This window comes from Bactrocera latifrons, unplaced genomic scaffold, assembly GCF_001853355.1.
Source record: "Bactrocera latifrons isolate USDA-ARS-PBARC rearing strain unplaced genomic scaffold, ASM185335v1 scaffold_295, whole genome shotgun sequence".
NCBI classification, from domain to species: domain Eukaryota; kingdom Metazoa; phylum Arthropoda; class Insecta; order Diptera; family Tephritidae; genus Bactrocera; species Bactrocera latifrons.
In genome coordinates, this window is record NW_017536574.1 from 233807 (window position 1) to 258270 (window position 24464).

The following is a 24464-nucleotide window of genomic DNA, read 5'->3' on the forward strand; positions in this document are numbered from 1 at the left end:
TTGAACAAATGCTTTTGATTTGAAATATAATTTTCTAGTTGTATTCAATTTTAATATAAAGAGATAAGAATTATCCTATGTCCTTACCCTGGTGCTAAACTAACTCCCCACCAATTTTCAGCCAAATCGGTCCAGCCTCTCTTGAGTTATAAATGGTGAAACTAACACAACTTTCTTTTATATACATATGTACATATGTATATAGATTACACAGCTCCACAAAAATTTAATTTTGTTGTTCTGGATATTTAGCAAATTTTAATGTTTTCATGGCATATTTTATATTCTGATCAATCATCGGCTTCGTATCAATAAAACTTATTTTTTCGGTCAAGCTTAGGGTTTTTTCACGCATACAAATATCAGGTTATCCCAATTCTCAGCCTCCTTTCCGAAAATGTGCAAAACGATTTTAATTATTCAGTTTACAAAATGTTCAGTTTTACTCAATGAAAAAGTCAATTTCGATGATTCGCACGGACCCAAAAATAATTCGCATGGTCCACTCATAACCAATGATGACGCCAAATCCCCTGAACTCGGTACATTTTACCCGTGGAAGTGAGTGGGACGGTAAAACATTTTCGCAAAAGTTATTCTCTCAAAATGTACTCAGTGATTTTATACGTGATCAAGTTTGGTATGGAAAGCAATTTTTCAAAGCGGTGAATGAGGATATTGTTTTGATCACAGCTGTTCCGAAACTCAGTGTGAAATCTGAAATATTTGATTGTTCTCAAGATATAGATTTTATCAAGGTTATGACTGTTTCGGAAATTTAAGCTTGGTAAGGTAATGTGTTGATAGTTAACCGTAAATCGTATTATGAGGAAATTTTGGTCTGGTTAAAATTTCGGAAAAATTTGATTAATGGGGTCGTCACAGATGATTGCTGGACCTTATAAACTGTAAAACTAAAAAAAAGCTCATTAAAGGAAATTTATTAAAATATAACATATGATTTTAACATTACTTTAACATTTAGTCTTTATTTGAAAGTATCCTTATTTTTTTCAAACGAAACTGACATAATAAATAAATGTGCTATTTTAGTTTCAGATTTTTGTAATGTTAAATGAAAACAAATGAGAGCGAATCTTGCAAAAACATGAATAGTTTCATGATTTGTGCGACCAAATATAGCCAACATAGATCCTATATTCTTCTTCTTTACTGACGCTTACGCGATTATAGCCGAGTTAACAACAGCGTGCCGGTCGCTTCTTATTTTTGCAACGTGGCGCCAATTGGAAATGCCAAACGAAGCCAAGTCCTTCTCCACCTGGTCTTTCCAATGGAGTGGAGGTCTTCCTCTTCCTAGTCAGCGCAACCGATGTCTCTTGATTCGCTGAACTATGTACATATGTCAATATCGTTGTATAACTCATATAGCTCGTCGTTCCATCGAATGCGATATTTACCGTGACCAACACGCAAACGACCACAAATCTTTCGCAAAACCTTTCTCTCGAAAACTCCTAAGGGCGACTCATCAGATGTTGTCATCGTCCATGTTTCTGCACCACATAGCAGGACAGGAATAATGAGTGTCTTATAGAGTTTGATTTTTGTTCGTCGAGAGAGGACTTAAAAAAACATACTATCAAATTTTTAAGAACTTCATGCTAGGATTCTTTCAAAATTTGACATACTTACACCGTCTGTAGCTGACCAAAGTTTAAATTTTCAACACATGTTTTTCCTGTGTGTTCAGGGGCGGGTCCAGAGAAGATTTTTGGGGGGCTATATAATTTTGTAGTTGCAACTCAAAAGAAATTTTCCGCAGTTCCTCCCAAACCCCCGCGGATTCGCCCCTGTACATAGCAATGGCTGATAAGCAATAAATTTCTGAGGACCGTTACAACAAATACATCGGTTAAGTAAGAGATCATACCGAAGAATAAAGTCATATTTTTTTCGAAATATTTGAAGTCTATTTATCTTTGTGTCAGATACCAAAAATTATTGGACAATAAAGTCTGGCTTAATCAACGTTTAATACTATATACATAGATTTTCCTGAACTCTATTTATTTAAATATTTTCATAAACCTATTTGTTTTCCGATCTCTTCTACAGTATATTCTCATCGAATTAGTTTGCTGTGAGTTGTTTCAACTGGAGAGCTGTTCCCCATAATATTATCCAGCATCTTTTTTCAACTAAAGTATAACAAATTTTTCACACTTCGAAACCGGAATTTCGAAGGAATTCAGGTTTATTCATTGTTTTGTTTTGTAAAAAATTTAGTTAAGGGGTTAAGTTACCCTTATAACTCCATAAGTTTTTTATACAACTGTAAGAATCCTTTATGACATCTGCTTCTATAGAGTTTCACTCAATTTTTTTTAGATTGTGTGGTTATGGATAACACCGAATCGCAAAATTTCAACTTATGCAGAGTTAAACCATGATAAGGATGGGTTGCAGCCCAAGCTATCAAAATTTTTACGCGAATTATTATTGATACACTTGACGAACAGTAGTTGTTATTTGGCCACATAAAACATTTATCGGGGTTCAGTGATTACAATTACAAATAGAATTATGGAGTGTGTTTCCGGTTAGTAGTATAAAATAGCATTTGATTATACAAGTTTGAGAAAATTAGCTAACCATCTAAAAAGCTCTTTTGTTTAATTAACACCATTGCATTATTTAGGTGATAATCAAGAAGACTCTTCCCAATGCTGTTCGCGAAATATTGTATGCAAAACTACCAAGATATTGCTCGTTCGTTTATATGAATGAGTATTTACCGAATTGTTTACAAATTTTATGGGAAAAGAAATAGTGGCTAAATATTGAGAATGAGGTCAAAGCTAAACACAACATAGAGCACTTCAAAACAATACGAGCATGGTCTTGCAGAATTTGGAAACAACGAATAAAGTTGCTCGGGAAATGCATTTACACAGCAAAGTATGAGAGTGCGATGTGTGAAAATAGCCAAAGATGAGGACGATCGGCAGCAACGAAAACGACGAAAACAATGGTAGCAACAGCTGCGGTAGGATCGTCGGAACGTCGGGTGAATGGCTAACTGAGCATTTGTAGGCCGAAAGAGTGAAATACATATTTCGTTTTTCATTTTTAATACAGAATTTTCATTTATTTTTAGAAAAATCAAATATGCGTCCATTTCGTTGGATCGTATACTCAAAAAGAATCTCATACGTACACGAGGTAGTTGTACACTGCGGTTGTGTTAAATTTATAACGACAAAATTTACAGAAATTTTTTGTTCGAGAGGAAATAACTGTAAATTAATTAGAAATTAACCGAGTTCATGGTGGACGTGTAGTATGTTTTGGTAACCAATTTAAAGGTGTCAGTTCTTCCTGAACTGTGTCTAATCGTGTGTGGAAAAGTGAGAACATTCTATACGCTGGTGACACTGTTGAAAATGTGTTCATTGTCTGCGTTGAAGTGTCCGCTTTGTGCGCAGACAAATTTTCCTAATATCGACGCCTTACGTGTCAGTTTAATTAAGGCCGCAAATGGACCGTTGGCCTGCCCTATTTGTCATGAGCTGTTTTTGGGTTTGGACAAGTTGACCATACACCTATTCAGTCATACCACTGTCATGATGACCGAAACGTCAAAACGGACAGTCGTCACAGAAGGTAGCAAACGAACAGAACAATCAGAGAAAAAGGTCGATAATAAATTAGAAGCAGAAGAGACAAGCATTTCCACAGCAGCGCCAATAAAATGTGTCAGCAAGGAAAAGAAAACAAAGAAGACACGACAGCTCGTCGAGGATACAACTAAGATGGCGCAAATCGATAACAACACTTCATTCTGTACGCAAGTCGCTGATAGTACGAGCAGCCTTATTGCTAATGCGTCGGCTGCTAAGCTTTCTACTTGTGATATTTGTGAGTTTACATTTCGTGATGAGGAGCTGCGCGACATGCATTTTCGTCTGGTACATCAGAATATCAACAATAACAGCAGTGAACTCACAACTAACAGCGCCTGTTCCACAGAACCCGATTTCAAATGTCATCTTTGTTCGAAGACTTTCAAAATGAAGGGTTCGCTGCGCGTACACCTCAAAGTAGTACATCTAATGTGTCTCCCTTATACCGGCAATAGTCCAAAATTGAGCATCTGCGATCGTATACGTCATAAGGAGACGAAGCTTGGAGCCACTACCAACAAGAGTTCCGCCAATCTAGCGCAACCCACCCAGCTGAAAGTTGAAAATAACGGCACGCAATTAATGCAGTCCACAGCAACTCAACACCAAATAACGTTCCCCGCGAATGCGCCACAGTCGACCGCGCAGGTACCTAGCGGCTTCACATTCGGTACCTTAACTTTATTGCCCGCGCCAACGGTTGCGGCGAGTGCGTCCGGAAACTTGTTAAATTTGAATAATAACGGTGAATTACTGCACGCTGTGGACGGCACGGCTTTAAATTCAAATGTACTCTTAGTGATTAACACAAACTCCACGACAGTGCCTGGTACCGAGAAGGCATCCACAGTTGCCGGCGCCAAAAGCTTATCCAATGTATTGATAAATGGTGGCAAAGAGCTAATGGAGCAGCAGAGTAAAAACACAATAGAAAACAATAAATTGTGGAAGTGTAACGAGTGCGCCAAAACCTTTACCACAAAATATTTTCTGAAAAAGCACAAACGTTTACATACGGGTGAGCAGTTCAATAAAATACCAGTCTAATTTGCATATTTTTTTGTATTAATTTTAAGTGATATCGCAACACTACTTATTCGCTTATTATTCTCCTTCTACTCTCGGCAGCACATCCCATAAATCCTGCAATTTATACCCATCCCGAATGCGTTCCATTGCAAAGCCCAACTCCTTACAATATACTGGTTCCCGTATTGTTGATTCGGTGCCGGCTACCGTCATACCCTCTGCCAAATAGGTGTTAAGTTTTGTGTTGACTTCACGTTCTTGGCGTTCGTCGATCTCTTGAAACTCTTCGGTCTTGAACTCCTCTGCGTCTTTCATTTTTTCCAAACGTTTTTTGGCATCCATAGAGTCATAATGCACGCCAAAATTCGGATTCTCCGTATAAATGGCATGTAATGAAATGAGTTCCTTGTAGATTTCATTTAGGCGCTCAACAGGATCTATGCGAAAACCGAGAACATAGCCTCCGCCAGTTTCTGCAGTTTGTATCACAAGCGCCGGTCCATATTTTGATTCCCGTATGCGTATCTGAAAAATACGTATCAATTAAATTTTAATGTAGTACCATAGTTTTACTGACAAGGTGTGTGATATATTGCTATAAAAACGGCCAAGATTGCATTCAATGACTCAAAATAGAGCCAATTGACGATGCTGTGCTATTTTATGACAAATGCGATATCCTTCTTTTTTCTTTTTGTTGCATCTTTGTATTTTTTTCTTTTGTAGAATAGTAGACTTTTCGTGTCTTAAAATTTAATGTAATGAGTTCCATATCATTTACTTCATCTTTTATCTCCCTGGTGCATTTTCACGATTCGATATCTCCTAGTAATTTTGGTGTCTTATGCATAACTCTGTATTTCATGGACTAGTAAAGAAAGAAATCATTTTCATTAATTTGCCTTTCTTTCTCTACATGCTCTACAAAGATCTTATGCCATCGGCCGGAATGAATCAATTTTTATCAATAAAACTTCTCCTTGTAACTAGCGCTGAATAATAATATTTTGTTAGAAACCCATGGAAAATAGTTTATTAATTTTGAGGAATCAAACGAATACGACTAGAGATCTTTAAATTCGCGTTAAATAGTGGTTCTGAAAACCCAAGTTACCATGTCTTCTGTTTTGAGCGTTCTGGCACTGTTCACTGCACATTATAATTAATATTCGGAGGCCTCAATAACTGTAACCTAATATGCCAAATATTCAAACAAACATTATTGCTATGTATTTACTAATAAGTGTCTTATCAAATATGGTGCTTAGTTATTTAGTCTGTATAAACTTAGTTTAGCTGGTTCGTTTAGTCCGATCTTATCATTTCCTTCTACATTATTTTTAAATACCGTATCGAGTCTGTTTCTGGCTTTCAACTGGATAATTGACACTTACGTTGGATATTTGTAAATATGGCAAACTAATATTGAAGGTATGATTCGCATCAGCAAACCACACCAAACGTATATTGGTAAGTACAAACGAGCCCAAATTGCCTTGATCGCTGGACAAGTTCCATACGCCGTTGATGTTGTTGTAGACCAACTCATCCGGCATGATTATCAATTGGCCCGCTAATATAATTGCGCCACGTAGTTTTAGGTCTCTATACAAGTACGTGCGCTGATATAATCTGAAGAGAGTGTATACCGAATGGGTTATATTATATAAAAATATATATAATTACACATCTACATACTGATAGATCTCGAAAATGCTTTGAAAAATGGGTGCATTCCTGCGTGCCGTATCACCAGAGATATCGGTGAATAGGAATTCAAACCGTGTATTACTTCCGGTTGCCAATATGTAGAGGGCTTGCGTTGGCGCACCAGCTTTCGACACCACCGAGCGCGTATTAGTGCTGACAAATCGACCATAGCCGATAGCTAAATGTAGAATATGGTGAAAAATCGATTGGAACTGAATGAATAATGCTGAAAGATAGGCTTACACAAATTATATTTCTTATGTGATAAGGAATGCCAAACAAGACGTAGATTCGTGGCTAAAAGGCGTCCAGTGTCGCTGGGATTACCTTTGGTGTCCTCAATATGATAAATAGTGTCCAAAACCTTTTCACCTTTACGCAGATGCTTTTGTCTAAATTGATTTTGATTATTTTAATGTCAATATAAACATTACAGTAACAATTAGCTGCATACTCACACATTTGGTGTGTCAAATCTAATTTCTTTATCCTCCCAGAGTAAATTTTCTGTTAACGGGTCCATTATATTGCTTGAATTGCTTTTTCCCAAGTCATTTTATTCTGTTTGTTTTGATTTCATGTTGAGGTGCAGAAATAGCGTTACTAAGTTACCTGGGTGGTTGAATATTTACATAAGCCTGGGTACATAAATGTAAATTGTTGTTTTATTCATAAAAAATTCAGTTGAGACCAACTGTATGCGCAGGAACATTTCTTTTTTTTAAATAATCCGGAATCCTCTTTGTACTCTTTCAAGATTTACTTGATTTTTCCAATGCTAAGAACTGGATTAAGCTAAGTGTAGAGGGCGACTTTAAGGGTGAAAAATCAGAGTTCCACATAAACTAAAGTATACTTAAGTTACCTTTAAAATATCAGGAATCGATAACAAAATCAAATTTTAATAATCGAAAATTGTTTTGTTGTTTTTCAAAATATTTTCCATAAAAATCTATACACTTTTGCATGCGTTTGAACCAATTGTCACAGCACTTTTGCCTCTCTGATTGAGGTATCTAAAAAAACAAAACAACTGGGAAACAAATGGTTGTATACTACTCTTTTTACTGTTCTGCGTTGTTCCAGTGGTATAGTTGCGCCAAACCCAAAAGAGGCAACAATTTACTTGGAAGTGCTTCTTACGTGAAGAAGTTTTGTTGAATTCGGCACCTCTTTCAGACTCAAACGCGTAAATCCACGGTTCATCACCTGTCACGATGTAATAGACGTCGAAGCACCGCTATTGTAATTTGTTAAAACTTCTCTCGACCAATCGACAAAAGCCTTTTTTTTTTTGAGGGATCGAACATGAACAATTTTTTTTTTTGCAGTCAATGTATGTTGGTCCCACTAATGCCTATAGATATCATAATCTCACGATAGGTTACATGAGTGATATTATCATCTCGAGATAAAAACTTTTATGGATGATACTTTAAGATTCAGCTAGTTTTGATCATAAACGTTAAAATATGCCTAGAATGGGTTGGATGCTTTTAAAATTTTTTCGGATTTTTATACGCAAAAGTATAAATATATTCACCATTTTCTAACACAATCCATTTCATCTTAAAAACTTGGATTACTTTCAGGTGAGATGCCGTATACTTGTGAGATTTGTGCGCGAACCTTTACTTTCCAACAGTCATATCATAAACATCTACTCTATCACAGTAATGAGAAGCCACATGTGTGCGCTACTTGTGGCCGGGCTTTCAAGGAGCTGTCAACTCTACATAACCACGAACGAATACACAGTGGTGAGAAACCTTTTAAGTGTGAAGTGTGTGGTAAGTTCCGCAACCATGAGTCTATAAAAATTGTTAAGACATCCACTTGAAATTTTCTATTTCCGTCAGGTAAATGCTTCCGACAACGCGTTTCCTTTTTGGTGCATACCCGCATCCATACAGGCATTATGCCCTACAAATGTGAAATGTGTCAGAAGAGCTTTCGTTATAAGGTCTCGCAACGAACACACAAATGTTTACCACAACAATGCGCCACGGATGATGCAGTGGAAGATGCCACACTTGCTAATGAGACGGGGAATAATATGGACAAGCACGCGCTCGAACATACTACCGATGATATATCGGAGAGCTTTATTAAAGAATTTCTTGAGAATACGCGCGTGAACATAGGCGATGCACAAAACTCACCGGCCAGTGCGGAAATTGCTGGCATAAACGCTGCTAGCGATTGTAACGGTAACGTCGATGAGGCACTACTCACTAAAGCTATCGATGATATAATCGATGAATCGTGCAATAAAATGGGCATTGGTAATCAAGGTGCCGGTTGTCAGCATTTACCGCCCACTAATGTACACCCTTCTATGTTTCCGCCGGTGGCCTGTAGTGATGATTGCAATTCCCCAACTCAGAAATTACAAAATATGCGCCTTTATTCGCCACAGCTAATGACAGGCATGGTTGACGGTGTTAGTGATAATACCGATAATATATATCCACGATTTCTACTAGACGATGGAGGAAACAATATGCTATGAAAACGTGCATGGTGCCTTACTTCAGTAAATGTTACTAATACGTAAATCGTTGCTTTTCGATAAGATACTCTTTGTTCGCTAAGCTCTCTTGGCAAAAATTTGTATATAACTCCAAAAATCGGCGACAAAGTTATCTTCTCTAAATCTTATCATCTTATCTTCATTAAAGTTGAGTAACTTTTTGTATTTTTACCGCTATTTGATTCTGCCAGTTGTTTTATACCAGTTGTTTATTCGATTCTCCACTAAAGGTTTGCCGAGCTCAGCTATTGTTTAATTAAATATTATGTTGGCATTGTAAAAAGTGCAGTGATAATTGTTTATAAATATAATAATTAATATTCCTACAATAATAACTTTGTTTTTAAGAAATCATACGTGCTATTGCTTTTTGGTACTGGGTGGAGACAGCATATTCATTTTTCTTTCTCGAAATAATTATTTAAGCACTTTACAGACAGAGACCAAAACTAGGTTAAAATTATAAAAAAAAATAAATAATGGGTGAATGTTTAATGGAATCCGCATTTTTTCTATTAAGGAAATTACTTGTTGTTTGTGATCAGAATTCCTTGAGAGGCTCAAAAATCTACACCCATGAGAAGTGACTTTATGTTATTATAGTTTTACTTTCTATGAACGGTTTGTTCTTTACCCCTATTGATGAAGTGTGCCTTAAACTTATTCGACAATTGTAAGCACCTCAACTGATTGCGAACTGCTAATGGCCTTTTTTGGAGATCCTTGAAGTTATGAAGAAAATGTGTTTAAAAGAACTCTTGATATTAGTCAATGATGGATGATGGTAAAGTTGATCTAATTACGACGCCACGCCCAAACGGCTCTAAAAAAATTCTACGCTGTTGTTTTGCTGGCATTATAATAACTTATTTTTTAAATATGGAAATGAATGAGGTTATCTTTTGTAAAAAGGCTTTTTCTTGCAGAAAATTAAATTTCTTGTCAGAAAATAGCTCAAATAAATAATGTACATTAAACTTATTAGAGGGCGGGGCCACGTCTTCTTTTTTAAAATTTGCCTGTCCACAAGTGCCTTTTGCTACTGCGATCCTCTGTATTAAATTACTGCTTTATATCTGAATTTAGTGCTTAGTTATGGCACTTTATAGGTTTTCGGTTAATTGTGATTTCTGGACGTGGCAGAGGTCTTATTACGCCCACCTACGATCTCATAATTTTTTTTTTTTTTTTGTACTAGGAAACCCGCATACCAAGTTTCATCAAGACATCTCAATTTTTACTCAAGTTACAGCTGAACAGACAGACAATTCAAGCGGATTTCAACTTTTCTCATGATTCTGATCATTTATATGTATGTATATAACCCTATCTATATCTATCTCGCTAAGTTTTAGGTGAAACGTACAGGGGTTAGGTGTACAAAACTATAATACTCTGTAGCTACTGGTTGCAAGAGTATAAAAAGCACATACCTGTATGTACTTTTTAATTGTAATTAACATAATTTGCAAAGTAAAATCTTTCTTAAAGAAAGCCTGTGATTAATTAGGCTAGCTAGGTCGTGTAGATGACAAACATTCACAGGAGACATTGTTGTAAATAATTTTTGAACCCACCTTTCTAGTCAACTGTTAACTCAAATGGGAGTAAAATCTTGAGTGATCTAAATTTTGTACCCTATTAATTTATTATTTTTAATTTTTACTTAGTAATTAATTTGTATAACCCTTTACCCTTTCGGGACGGAGTTTTATTTGAAAACCGGAAATAGTCTCAATAAAAATGTCTGCTCATACTGAAAGATTGGGCTAAAAAATTATGTCCTGCATACTCAGAAATCCTAAAATCGTCCTTTTATCGTGGGACATATAACCCCAATAAACATTTGCTGTGGGATATAAAATCCCAATAAGAGTTTTTGACGACTATTGTAAATTTGAGAAATAAATAAAATCTTTGAAAAATAGCTTTATTGTAATGAAATTTCATATTTATTTGAGTTATTATTAAGATAAATTTAATATAATGTGATGTAACTATTAATTTAATTTGTGGAAGGGTCCAAAACATTTGTAGCACAACGCGTTGTTACAGCCAGAGCAGATCATTTTAGTTAGCTTTCGATTCCAAGTGAAGTGCAGCGGACGCAGCGGCAACGCTTCTCTTGCTCCACTGGCAAGTGATCTCCAACGTTAAGGCTATCAGTTTTTGAGCGTTTAGGAGTTCTTCCTCCCTGTCGACGAGGCATCGTCTCACGCCTTTTATTTCCTTCGAAAATCATTACTTCAGCAAGGGGCACAAGAAAGTCTTTTAGTGAAAACTTTTGCATCTTATGTTCAGTATAAACAATCCATGAATTTGTGACGCTAACCATTAGTAGCTTGAAAAACACCTTTTTCCACCACTTTTGAGATTTGCGATTGAAATCATAAATGGTTGTCTTTTGGTCGGCCAAGTCGACCCCACCCATAATTTTGTTATATTCACTGATACATTTAGGGCATTTAATTTTCTTCTTCGATCCATCTTTTTGCTTCCTCTCAACGTCTACAAGCGATGGCTCATGACAATTCGAAGCTAAGAGGACTTCTTTTGAATCCATCCATCGGGCTGCCAAAATGTCACCAGAGCTGATTTGAAGCTGACTTTCTCGTCTTGGCAACTTTCCGACAAATTTTTCTGTTTTGAATGTATGTCCAAGTGCGGGATATGGGATAGTTTCTAACAGTTTAATTGAGGTAAAAAAGCGGTCAAAGCCTAAAAAAACTTCCTTCTCACGAATTGAAGAAACCAATTTCAGAACGACTTTTTCTCCAAGCGTGGTAGGTAGAGACTGTAAGCGTTTGCTTCCTTACCAGTATAAAGATTAAGATCGTAAGCGTATCCTGTCTTTGAGTCACATCGCATCCAAATTTTGATTCCGCACTTTATTGGTTTCATTGGCATATATTGCTTCATACTTGATCTACCTTTGAATTTTACCATGCACTTCGAGCAGCTGCAAATGTTTGTTTCAGACATTTCACAACATCGGAGATATAATAATTTCTGTAACTGTCGGCGTCCTTACTGCAGTCATTAAAATATAACTTCGATGATAATAATAAATAGCGATCTCGTGATAAACAGTTTTTTATAACTGAATTTCCCATCGATGGATTTTTGCTCCAATAGTCCTTCAGAGATGGCAACTTATTATAATGCATAATCAATGAAACGCCCAGAAATAACAAAATTTCATCAGCATTGGTTAAATGTCGCTTTGACTGAGCCCGACGATTCATAGCTGTCAGACGCTGATTAGTACATTCAGCAATTCGGGTGCACAAACTGTAAGGAAATATCGTGGAAAACACTTTGAACTCGGTGCAATCGTGAACAAAATTAAAAAGGATTTTGCAGTCTCTCTCAGTTGGGATTTCATACTTTGGATTAAAGTTCTGAGAATCGTCCGCAGCAACATTTACCCACTGGGCAACTGGCAGTATATCGTCGYTTATTTTTGTGGGCTTATCCGCCCCATTGATGTTATCATCAAAACATAAAAAACATATTGGGACAAGTAATCTCACGTAAAAAGCTTATTGGGATTATATGTCCCAATTTTATAAAATGAACTCTAACTTACCCTATAATAGCAAAAAACACCTCTAAACAATTAAATGTAACCAACCAAACACTTTTTATGCAAACAAATGCAAATTTTGTTGATCACGCTATTATTTCGACCGATTTCAGCAAATTAGTGAAGACAACTGGTCAAATTTCACGTATATTGCGAAATATTTTGTCATGTGTCGTATATGCGCTGAAGTTTACCTCTATCTTTTTGTTTACAATTAAAAATATACACTTAAATCTGTTTGTGGGACTAATTATATAGGCAATCGGATGCACAGTAAAGAAAATACGAAAGTTAGAAATTTGGTGGGATGTATTATCCCAGTAGTCCCGAAAGGGTTAATGCTACTATTAGCACAAGTGCATCAAAATGAGCGGTCGGCAATTCAGCCATGCCATAATCTAAAATTATGGAGATGTTTTCGTATAACAATAAGTGTCAATACAGAAGATTCATATAAATTTCCATCAATACCTTGAATCCTCAAGTTCCTTCATTGCCGGAAGAATAGCTGTGATCCAAACATAAAAGTGACCAAATTTACACGCTTCCACTTCCACTTTCTTTTTCTTATTTATTATATTATACTTGTTTCATTTAAGACAATCAGCTCAGTTTACTAAACAAAATAATATACATATATGTATTGAAATATAATATGCTACCCACATTTGGTGAGCAAAACTGAGGGTGGCTTCCCAACCTCGTATAAATTTATGCGCAAAACTAACGGAACCTGTGACAACAGCACATGTTGCTATAACGTAAGATGTTATTGATAAAACGTAGAAACGCTGTGAAAACATAGACTGAGTACTCTGTTGTAGTGAATTCAAAAACTTCATTCAACCTTTGATAGTCAACTTTTCAAGCAAAATTATAACATACTATATTTTTATTTTTCTTCTGTTGAACCTATATAAAATCCAAACAAAGATATTTCAATTGTAAAGACAAAATAAGACTCGTATTACTAAAAATATAAACGGGTTGGGCATAATGGCTACAGAAGAGGGCTCACAGACACAAGATGAAATCATACGAAAGGCAATGCTGGACATGGGTTGGGACCCACAGGCAGAAATACCCATGGCTAGTAAGGAAAATCTCTGCATCTTGGCCGAAATGGAACAGATGGTGGAGGTGAAAATACAAATGCTCGAATCGAACATCCAAACCGAGGATCGGTTGGAGAAGCTGTTGCAACATTCTAAAAATGCCGAAATGTGTGTGAATCAAAATTTGGTAAGCAGTTGAGCATACATACATATGTACATATGTACATAAGTAAAATGAAACTCAGAAATTTGCGTTGCTTATAGAAACTACTGCAAGCGCATCAGACTGAAGTGCACACGGAGATACATCTTTACAAAGTAGCCGAGCGTGTGCAATCGAAGTTGAAAGCTGACATCAACAAAATCGATAAGGAAACTAAATGCTTCACCGAATATATAGACAACACAGAAAGTATAGAGCTATACCTAACGGTTTCACAGATCTTTTTAACCTGCTTTACCTATTTCTCCCTTGCAGAGGAACTGTGCCGACGAAAAAATGCCATCGATGACTTAACTTCGCGCGTTAAATGGGCGAAATCGGTGCTGCTCGAGTGGCGTGAAGCCATGGAAGACACCAACAAAGGCTATCAATTGATTGAGAAGTACTTCAAGGAAGATCAAGAGTTGGCGCGCCAAAAAGACCTGCGTCGGCAATTACTACATAACGAGCTTGAGAAACTACGTAAAGAATTGGTAAAATTATACGAAGAGCAGAAGTCGTTGGAGCAGAATATTGAATGTACCGCTATACTATATCGTACCGCGCATACGGAGCGTCGACAAATGGTGGAAACTTGGAAATTGGCGGTGCAACAAATGCTACAGCGTGAGCGCGACATACGACACGGTGAGAACGAGCTGCATAATTTGCGCATCGAAGCTGAGCGTGTCTTAAAGGAACGCAGAAATTACGATAAACACTTGGATGCCTTAATTCAGAATAACCATGAAATCGAAAATAATATCGCCTTGTTGAATGATGAAACTTCACAGATCAAAGAGCAAATCCAGAAACTCATTGATATGACTATATTGAAAGAGAATGAGGTGCCGAATAGTTCAAATAGTTAAAACACCGCATAAAATTTATAATCTTTTTGCTTTTGAAGGTGGATCTTTTGCAAAAGGATCTGCAAAATCTCTCAAATAAAGTGCAACAACAACGTGTGGAGAACCGTAAAATGTCTAAGGAAAAAGATAAACGGAATCAAGCGTTGGAAGATTTCAAATCGGTGTTACGTAAGCTGGAGACACGCCTAATCGAGATGGAGAATAAGCATCTAAGCGCTGAGCAGCGATTACAAATGCTGGAAGAGATGAACGACACTGAAGAAAAGGCACAAAAAGAGATAAACAAAGATAAGTTCCGGTTAAATGGTTTGATCTATCGCAGTCAGGACTATTTGCAGAATTTAAAGAACGATTGTCGAAGATTAGAGGTGCGTAAAATCTTCTTTACATCACTTCTTTTGTATTCTAGTGTCATAAGCTTATTCTTTTAAAGAGCGCCTACAGACTCCAAAAAAATTCATTTCAGATATTACTCATATTGAGCTGTTAGTTAAACAATTTCCAGACAACCAATTCTACTTTACTTGGAAGTTGTGACATTGGCCGACACTTGTTTTTTTGTTCCTTGATAACGATAGGCTTTTTTTTATATGTATATTAATCAATCCCTGGAGTCTTTGCATTGTCGCGTGCAAAACACTGACGTTTAGACAACTTTAAGTAAAAGATAGTCAGTTTCTTGGTTGTACTTAATTTTGACATTTGATTGACATGTTATTTTACGACTGATTAAATCCTTTGGGGAATAATAATGATTTTCGTGTGTCTACATCATAAATCCTAGGCTTTAACTGAAAAATAAATAAATAAAAGTCAAAAATAAATGATAGTGACAGATTTCTACATTAGCTCACTTGTCCTTTCCGGAATTGAATTTTTAAATCAAGGACTAATAATCAACAAGTACTTTTTCCCATGATCTAACTTCGGTCTATCTTCAAATTTTCTCGATAATAAACTATTGGATGATAATGACATAACCAGACTGGGTTCATTTTTAGGTCAAGGAATTTCATCTCAGCAATATTTTTCAAAACTTTTTTGCAAATGATTTATGCTGATCCCAAAACTGCCAAAGTCGGTGATATAAACCCATGCTCTAGAGCTTTTGGCGGTCAAGTCTTTTTGTTTTTAACTATTGTAACCATAAATAATAAATAAATAAATTGATTTGATATTTGAATAAAAATTTTTTGTAACCTAAATATATAAATCCAAGGTTTCCAATGACGGCTTGTCAGCGAGCATCACCACTGTCATTCGAAACACGAAGAAAATGGAAAAGGATCTCAATCGCCTAACGGAAGTGCACTACGAGTCGGTGCGTATTTTTCTATAAATAATTTAAAATTTTTTTCAAATAAATTTACAATTCCACTAGGCTTTCAAATGTCTACAAATTGAACGTAAAATAATAATGTTACAAGGTGGAGATTTCGACCCCATACAAGAGGCCGAAGCACAAAAATATTTAACCAAGTTGGAGGCGCAAAATTTGATTCTGCAAAGACGATTACAAACCACCGAAGCACAAAACAAAAAGTTGGACTATAATATGCGAAATTTAACCGATGTCTATAATGCTGATCACAAGAGATTGGAGGAGATGGTGAGTTATTTTTGCAGACCTATACCTATACATTATACTGCACCGTTTATATTTTCTGATAGCTTTTCAATATTAAAGAGGCGCAAATGTACTGCGAGGGCGGTATAAAACGTTTGAGTGTCGAAAGAAACAAGAATCAACAGAAGATTGTCGAGTTGAGTCTTCTGAAGATGCGTAGCAAGGAATTTGAGAATGACATAATCGAATGCGAAAACAATACCTATCACTTAGGGAAACATCGTTTGCAACTAAATCGTACCATGAAGGATCGTTTGGTGGAGATAAAGAGTCAAATGGATTTGCTAAATCTGAAGCGTAAACATTTGAATGAAGAAAGAAGCACATTGCTGGCAGACATCGGAGAACGTTCGAAACATATTGATGTCGTGCGTGCACGACTAGAATTGACCTCCAGACTGATGGGTATGAATGAAGATGGCACTTTGGTGACAGCAACTCAATTAAAGGTGGCTGCGGCGCAAGAGAAACAAATGCTCCTAGATGAGGGTAACGAATTGAATGAGAAAGTGATAAAGGCGGAAGAAGATATTAAGGCGATGGAAAACACACTGATGTTGCTGAACCATTCAAACGACTCGTACCGCAAGAACCTGAATAAGAAAGTGGATGAAGGTAGTTGAGAGAAAAACGTTTTCAAAAGACTGCTTAAAATTTTTATACACCGAACACCCAGAAGGAAACATCGAAGATACAATAAAGTTTATATGTGACCTGGTCTACGAAAAGGGAGCTAACGTGCGAAAACAAGTTATGACTTTTTGGATTCTATCACGTGAAAAAGCATCTCATCTTCCATCCGAATCAATTAAAAAGTGAAAATTGATTTTTTGACACCTAAGCCCCCTTTCCGTAGACCAGGTCACATATAGAAAAATTATCAGCATGACGATCTGAGTCGATTTGACCGTGTCCGTCTGTCTGTCTGCATATATGCGAACTAGTCCTTCAGCTTTTGAGATATCGATCTGAAATTTTGCACAATTCCTTATTCGGAACCAGCGATAACTTTTTTTATTTGACAAGATATATCCGTGAAATGGATTATCGTCCAGGGCAAAACTACAATTTCCGAATTCCGATATTTTGTAATACGAAAAACTTGGTCCTTACAAAGTGACCGATCCTAGTATGAAAAATATTTTATTTTGGCAAGATATCTGCACGAAATTTCAAGGCAATCTCCGAAGAAATTGTTAGTGTAGTAGCGACGGTATATGTCTGTCGTATACATTGGCCGATCAAACACAAGACCTTGTATGGAAGCATTTATTTGTGAAGGTGAAGGTGTACCATCTTGGTTGCAGCCAAATTTAACATTTATACTTCTATTACTTATCTTTTCCATTTGCTTTTAACATTAGATCAAGTCTTGGAAGAAATCAAAGAATTGCAGTCCAACTATTGTCTTGCTTTGACACAACTTAAGTCTCTACGCAGTAAGCATCGTCAAGTGGAAAAAGAAAATGACAAAAATTTAAATATATGTGAGAACCTGGGAAGGCAATTGGAGATCTCAACTGGCAAAAAGTATTTTAAATTGATGAATACATAAACATACTTTATCAATTATATTAAATTTCTCAACTGTTTTCACTTAAGCGTGGAGAATAGCGAACTATTGGAAAAACTACAAAAGGAAATTGATGATCAGAAAACCAAACTGCAGCGCGCCGAACGCGAAGTCAAAATTTCTTTGAAAGCGGTGAAGGAGCGCAATTTAGGCAAGGAATTCGTTGAAGCTTATGAACGCGAATTAGATTTGCGTGAATTTGAATATCGTAATTCGAGCGCACTTAACCAGCTGGCTGACATGGCGGAGAATGATGACGACATTGGCCCCAAAGTAATACGTATAATGTTGGATAAAGGCCTTAAAATGCCTCATATGTTGCAGAAAACTCGCAGCTTTGCTTCATGGCGCAGCGATGTGTCGGAAACCTCTTCATCGCGTGGTACGAAGTGCACCGATATAGTTCTTTTCAATTTAATATATTTCTCTTTTACAGATATGCCTATGTCTACACCACATTCTTCCGTTTCGGAGACTACAAGCGTTGTTATTCAACCTTCGGTCGTGTCCATAGATTTTTCACCATCTTAATGCTTCAACTACCAACATATTTGCAATACAATCGTCTAGCAATTACATTTACATTTTCAAATACTATATTTGATGATTTGAAAATTGAAAACACAGATTTATGTCAGAAACTACAACTTTCATTAAAGTTTTTTGTGGGATTATGTTTAATCTTCTGCTTCCGAGCCACTGCCAGAACCGCTATCCGAACCACTTGGTGTTGCGCTGCCTGAACGTGACGGTGTACGTGAGGCTGAGCCAGAACGTGAACCAGAAGCGCTGCCTGACCGCGAGCCAGATCGAGACCGGGAGCGAGAACGTGCTGGCGTTTTCGATGGTGAACGCGATCCAGAATTAGAACGCGAGCGGGAGCGAGATCGACTAACCGAACGCGATGGTGAGCGTGAAGTATGTGAGGCAGAACGTGAACGTGATTTTGAAATAGATTTATGCGATCCTGCTGGTGTAGCTGAGCGAGAACGTGATGGCGATTTGGATGCAGAACGTGATCGCGATCGTGATTGTGCGGTAGAGCGAGAACCACTACGACTGCGACTACCCGACTTGGAGCGAGATCGAGAGTGTGAAGCACGTGAACCTGAACCTGAACGTGAACCAGAACTAGAACGTGATCGTGAACGGGACTTAGATTTTGCATGCGATTTAGAACGGGAGCGTGACTGACGGTCTTTCGCTTTTTGAGATGCTTCTGCGTTGTCATGTTCGGATTCGTCTCCATCATCAGCATCACCGCCTTTGTTATTATTGTTTTCACTAGTGGTCTGTGTAGTTGTTGCCATTTCTTCTTCGTCCTCTTCATCTTCTTCCATTTCCTCATCCTCCTCATCACCTGCCGGCTCTAGTTGTTTTTCCCGGTATCTTTGCATGCGATGTTCATTAGCATCCAGTGGGCGATGTTTGACCACCTATAACGTATAGATTTAGTTTGCGTACAATAGATATTTCTATAAAAAGTCTTACCAGTTTGGTATTGCTTGGCTGTTGTCCGGTCTTGACACGTCGCTTATTTAGGCGCACACGTGTCTCCAATTCATTATAAAATACCCCATCTTGACGTACAACGAAAAAGTAATTTTCTTCGTAACCTTTAGATGCTTTACTTTTGACATTCCAGTTGTATTCGCGTGCAATTTTGTACTCATAATCCTCGTCGTCTTTGTACAAAACATTTTCGGCAAAGTCATTGCGTCTCTTGTCCAAAGTCTCTTCAGTGGGTAAGAAGTAGGCGACAAATTGTTCACCACTTTCGTCCATCACACCACGAATCATAGCTTGAGACATTTCTTCTAATTGTGCCGGTACATTTTTGCCAGCAGGCGCAGGATCACTATCGAAAATAACCTGTGCACATGGGTACTTCCAATTCTTGAAATCTGGATACACAGGCATTATTTCCACTGGTACCACATTTGGTTTGGAGTAATGTTTGCTGATTTCATGTTTGGAGTCACTGAATGTTTTCTCAATAGCTTTAATTTGTGCATCACGATCAAGGTAGAGCGTTTCTTCGCGCAAGGACTTCTTAACATTATAACCCACCTTAGCTTCAATATTCTCAAGATTTTGCGGTTGGAAGCGTGTCTGTTCTGTCGAAATATATTCCGACTTCCGCAACCATGAAACACTGCGTGAATGTTGGCGCGAACGCATCGAATCATGTGGCGTGTGTACATCTTCCTCCAATAACCTTTCGTCTGCTGGGTCAAGTTGAGCGTAGGGATCGGCCTGATATAGATCGCGATTTATTAAGTCGATTGTTACACCCAAGTCATGTTCGGTAAGAACTTCATATTTGTAGTTGCGTTCCAGCGAAGTCGGATTGTATTGCACAAAGCGGTTGCTGTCGAAAGGATACTGCAGAAATTTCAAGTCAAAGGGTATGTCAGGAAGACTGTTGCCATATTTCACTCGACATATTAATTCGGACCTAAAGAGAGATTTTATTGTTATTATATTAAAAGCATTTATGTAAATGATTTCTTACTTGCGTTCAGCCGCTCTAACAGGTCGTTTCTCCGCATTCGAAGTTGTATTAATAATAGTGGGCGCCATTTTTAAATGTAATCAAGATCTTTTGGCAGAAATGCCTCACACCTAATACCTTTATGCACACAAAACAAATATAGTCATTAATATTAATAAAACTCACTAGAAATTATGAAAAACTCAGAAATGAAAACAGTAAACGAATGCAATGCCAAATGGAAAGGAATGTCAAAATCGGCATTTGACATTGTAGATATGCTAATAATTTATCGATATTTGGAAGATGTGTATTTCATTATCGATGGTATAATAAAGGATTGTAATTAGGTAATATTTTTGGATATATTAAAATAATTATATTATATATAAAATATATGCAAATATTAAATTCTAAATTACTGTTTGTAACAACATTTGCGTTCCCAAATATTTAAACACACTATAAAAATACGTATGTGTGTGAGTTTATCCAGAGAACGTAGAAATATTTTTGGCTAACTCGGTCGAGATGAGGGGCGTTCACCCTGTCTCTTATACACATCTAGATGTGTATAAGAGACAGGTCACACAGAGAATGTAAAAAATCATTCTCTCAGCTCATATGCACGCCTATTTTGTGATTATTTTATATTATAATATATGAACCATAGTTTTCCGAAAAACTGTAAAAATTGTATATTATATTATAAAATTAAATAAAAAATAATTTTGAATAAATTATTATTTCAAAATTTTTATTAATTTCGACTATTATAAAATGAAGATATGCCAAATGAGCTTAAATGTGCTCATATAGACACTTTCATTCATTCTTTTTATTTCTTCAAAGAAAATTGATGACCTTCATGAAATATGCATATTCGCATTTTTTCGTTAATATTCCCATATTCGGCTATTACACGAAGCAACTTTTGTTGCTGATTCTCGGGCGATTCTCTTTTGCTGTTGCCCATTGTCGTTTCTTTTTCCTTTTAGGTATTTAGGCCACTCTATCACATATCTCTTATACACATCTAGATGTGTATAAGAGACATGTGTGTGAGTTTATCCAGAGAACGTAGAAATATTTTTGGCTAACTCGGTCGAGATGAGGGAGTTTCACCAGAGTACTTAAAACCTGGCACATATTCTGTCTCTTATACACATCTAGATGTGTATAAGAGACAGGTTTTGCTGTTGCCCATTGTCGTTTCTTTTTCCTTTTAGGTATTTAGGCCACTCTATCACATATATTAATCAATTCTGTCAATTAAGAAATACATTTTATTTATAATTCAAAATTAAAACAAAGGTTATATAACAGATCTTCACTATCGTCTGAATCAATTTGTATGGCTTCCTCCATACATTTCACAATATCTTTAATTATTTCGATTTTTTCGTCATACTCCATTTTCTAAAATATTTATATTATATTATGTATGCAAAATACGTAAAAAAAGATGAAATTAAATTTTTTAAATATATTCGAAATATTAATTTCAAAATAATATACGCAAATGCAACTATGTACTACGAAAGAAAGAACACGAATGCAGAAAAACGTCGCAGCGAACTGTTACAAATAAGAACACAAAGCGAGTTGCTGAACACTGGAAACTCGGCGCCATTCTCCTCTCCTCGTCGCCCCCTCGCCTATAAACCAAGTTGCCTCAACAAAAGTTGATTCGTGTAATAGCCGATTAAGGAACATATTTGTAGCAATAGAATTTCTATGGCATATACATACATACACATTGTCAACTGAAATGCAAAATAACTATTTCAAATTACATACATAATATTACATATGTCCAACATTTTCAGGTTCTGCCCTCAGATATAAACCAGTTTTAACCAATATTAACATTTTTTTTTCGCTCATGTTCCATTTTATTTCGTGTTTCATTCATGCCACTGTAAACTTCCGAAAATGGTGTTACGTTAGTTTGAATTTCAGGGGACGATATATTATTTCTTTGGCACATTTGTCTGTATGTTTACGAAAGCAAATGAGAGCCACACACATATGTATATACATTCATAACAACAAGTGCCGCACGCATCTTTCGCATTTTCGTTGCCACGGGCAAACAATGGCTTGTTGTTGGTAGAAAATCCGAGCTGTGCCGAAAGAAACTAACAAACGATCGCCTATTGTTTCCGCTTCCCTTGCTGCTCTTACAGCTTCGCTAACAAGCTAGCATATATATGTATGTTTTTATATGAGCTTGCATATATGTCGACGCCGATTTTTGCGAGCCACGGAAAAATATTTTAGAATTRACAAATATTGTAAATCGACAACAGCTATGTTGTCACTTTTCTCACTTCTTTCTTAGAACAAACACCAGAAAGATGYTCAATTTATGATTTTTAGCTTTTGCCATCGTCGCGAAAAAACGCTTTTAGGCAAAGGCATGGGGAGATGTTACGGCGTTTGTTTTTATGAATGAAGCGAGGTCGCTTGTGGAATTTGTGCCTGTGTTTATGAATGAAATCATTTTTGTTGTAGAATTTACTACATTTGGGCTTCGCCAATTCGGCTGCCGTATTGACTTGGCGAAATTTTCAAATTTCTGAAATGAATAGAAATATTTAAATAATTTTTTGTTCGTATTTGTTAAGGTATCTATATTAAATTTTAAAAATAAATACTACAGTTACTAATACTAAACTATTTAATTTTGTACACTCCTTCCTTCTTTACCAACTTGTATAGGTGCTACCCCTTTCAGCATACCTTTGCTTTGAAGCAGATAAAGTCCAGTACCCTCAGTGTTGAGATATTCGTCCGCGACTTTAATGAATACATATGTACATATGTATATGTGTGAAATAATAATATGGAAAATACATAAATTTTAACTAATTTTTGTTAACTGACATTCTCCCACATTATGTATTTCAAATTTGATCAAGTTTTGTCTTATTACCTTCAGCCATTTTGCACCCATTCCGCCAACGGAGTCCAGTCTATTTGTACCATTCATTCCCATTAACGTCTTAAAACCTCTGCGTTGGTGAATTAAAGGCAACACTTGAAAATACTATATGTTAAACAATTTTCAGTAACTCCCTCTCTTATATGCGACGCGTTTGTTCTTCTTATCCTTTTTTTTGGTATAGCGCGTTGTATTTCACACTGAGACTCACCCAAATCAAACAGTATATGTCGAATTGTAGCATGGTATTCGTAGGATCCCCCTTTTTTAATAATGCTATTAACTGCATTTTTTAGCCTTTTCTTATTGAACTAGTATGTGAATCTGTTGTTACTCTTACAATAGAGTTTTCCATTTCAAGACGTAAAGTTACATATGGATATGTATTAGTATAAGAGGTGAAACTTTACAAATGTATTTGTGAATTGGTTACCCCCGTCTTGTAGTGACTCTTATTAGAACTATGTCTGTTGGACAAACCGGCAGCCTTTTCGATTCTATTTTTTTCCAGTATTCGTGTTAGGCACCTTGCCCTCCACCTAAGTCTGATCGTCCCGATTAGACATATTTACAGTACCAAGCGCTGCAAGCCGTTCCAGATGAACTACCTTCATTTTTTTCCTGGGTCTTCCGATGGTCTGTATATGATACACCTCATTGTTGAGTCGCTTAATGGGCTGGTATGGCACTTTCCTACTAAACTGTAGTTTGGGAGACAACCCTTTCTTTCGTTGTGGGTTATATACGAGTACCCAATCTCCTTCTTTAAAACCCGCAGAGTTCAATGCATTGTCGTATTTTGCTTTTATTCCATCGCTCATAATTCTGGTGCGCTGTCTTACCATAACATGTATTTCTTTCATCTCGTCTTCCAGCAGGCTGTTGACTTCCTTAGAATTCCTGCCTGCAGTGGCATTAATTCCAAATTTCAAATCAATCGGTAAGCGAAGATTATTACCAAAAATTACCCTTGCTGGAGTCTGCCTCGTTATTTCATGTACTGCAGACCGATAAGCCATCAGGAACAGGGATATATTTATATCCTCAAATGTTCCTACAAATTTCGATTGAATCGTTCTACCGTGCCATCGGACTGCGGATGTATGTAGCTACAATGCATTCGACACTATTGGCGATTACTCCGTAACTGATTGCTGATAACCAATCAAATAAAGTCTTTGTTTTTCCC

At 36.7% G+C, this 24464-nt stretch overlaps 4 protein-coding genes across 4 annotated transcripts; 2 read left to right on the forward strand and 2 right to left on the reverse strand.

Annotated features, from left to right (window-relative positions):
• The first annotated feature begins 3083 nt into the window (after window positions 1-3083).
• LOC108970265 (zinc finger protein 354A) lies at window positions 3084-9219 on the forward strand. Its single transcript, XM_018935550.1, has 3 exons — window positions 3084-4665; window positions 7979-8176; window positions 8246-9219. The coding sequence occupies exons 1-3, from the start codon at window positions 3408-3410 to the stop codon at window positions 8896-8898; spliced, it is 2109 nt and encodes a 702-aa protein (XP_018791095.1). The 5' UTR covers window positions 3084-3407; the 3' UTR covers window positions 8899-9219.
• Window positions 4698-6988, reverse strand: LOC108970266 (Bardet-Biedl syndrome 5 protein homolog). Its single transcript, XM_018935551.1, has 5 exons — window positions 6845-6988; window positions 6630-6778; window positions 6375-6564; window positions 6071-6308; window positions 4698-5201 (listed from the first exon to the last, which is right to left on the reverse strand). Exons 1-5 carry the CDS (start codon window positions 6907-6909, stop codon window positions 4752-4754), a joined length of 1092 nt encoding a protein of 363 aa, XP_018791096.1. The 5' UTR covers window positions 6910-6988; the 3' UTR covers window positions 4698-4751.
• A 4150-nt stretch (window positions 9220-13369) lies between the features above and the next one.
• On the forward strand, window positions 13370-18478 carry LOC108970281 (coiled-coil domain-containing protein 39). Its single transcript, XM_018935580.1, has 10 exons — window positions 13370-13747; window positions 13825-13972; window positions 14039-14610; window positions 14673-15002; window positions 15854-15955; window positions 16016-16243; window positions 16306-16876; window positions 17626-17791; window positions 17864-18216; window positions 18271-18478. The coding sequence occupies exons 1-10, from the start codon at window positions 13502-13504 to the stop codon at window positions 18363-18365; spliced, it is 2811 nt and encodes a 936-aa protein (XP_018791125.1). The 5' UTR covers window positions 13370-13501; the 3' UTR covers window positions 18366-18478.
• Window positions 18408-20582, reverse strand: LOC108970282 (RNA polymerase II-associated factor 1 homolog). Its single transcript, XM_018935581.1, has 3 exons — window positions 20350-20582; window positions 19326-20292; window positions 18408-19270 (listed from the first exon to the last, which is right to left on the reverse strand). The coding sequence occupies exons 1-3, from the start codon at window positions 20415-20417 to the stop codon at window positions 18512-18514; spliced, it is 1794 nt and encodes a 597-aa protein (XP_018791126.1). The 5' UTR covers window positions 20418-20582; the 3' UTR covers window positions 18408-18511.
• Window positions 20583-24464: the final 3882 nt, after the last annotated feature.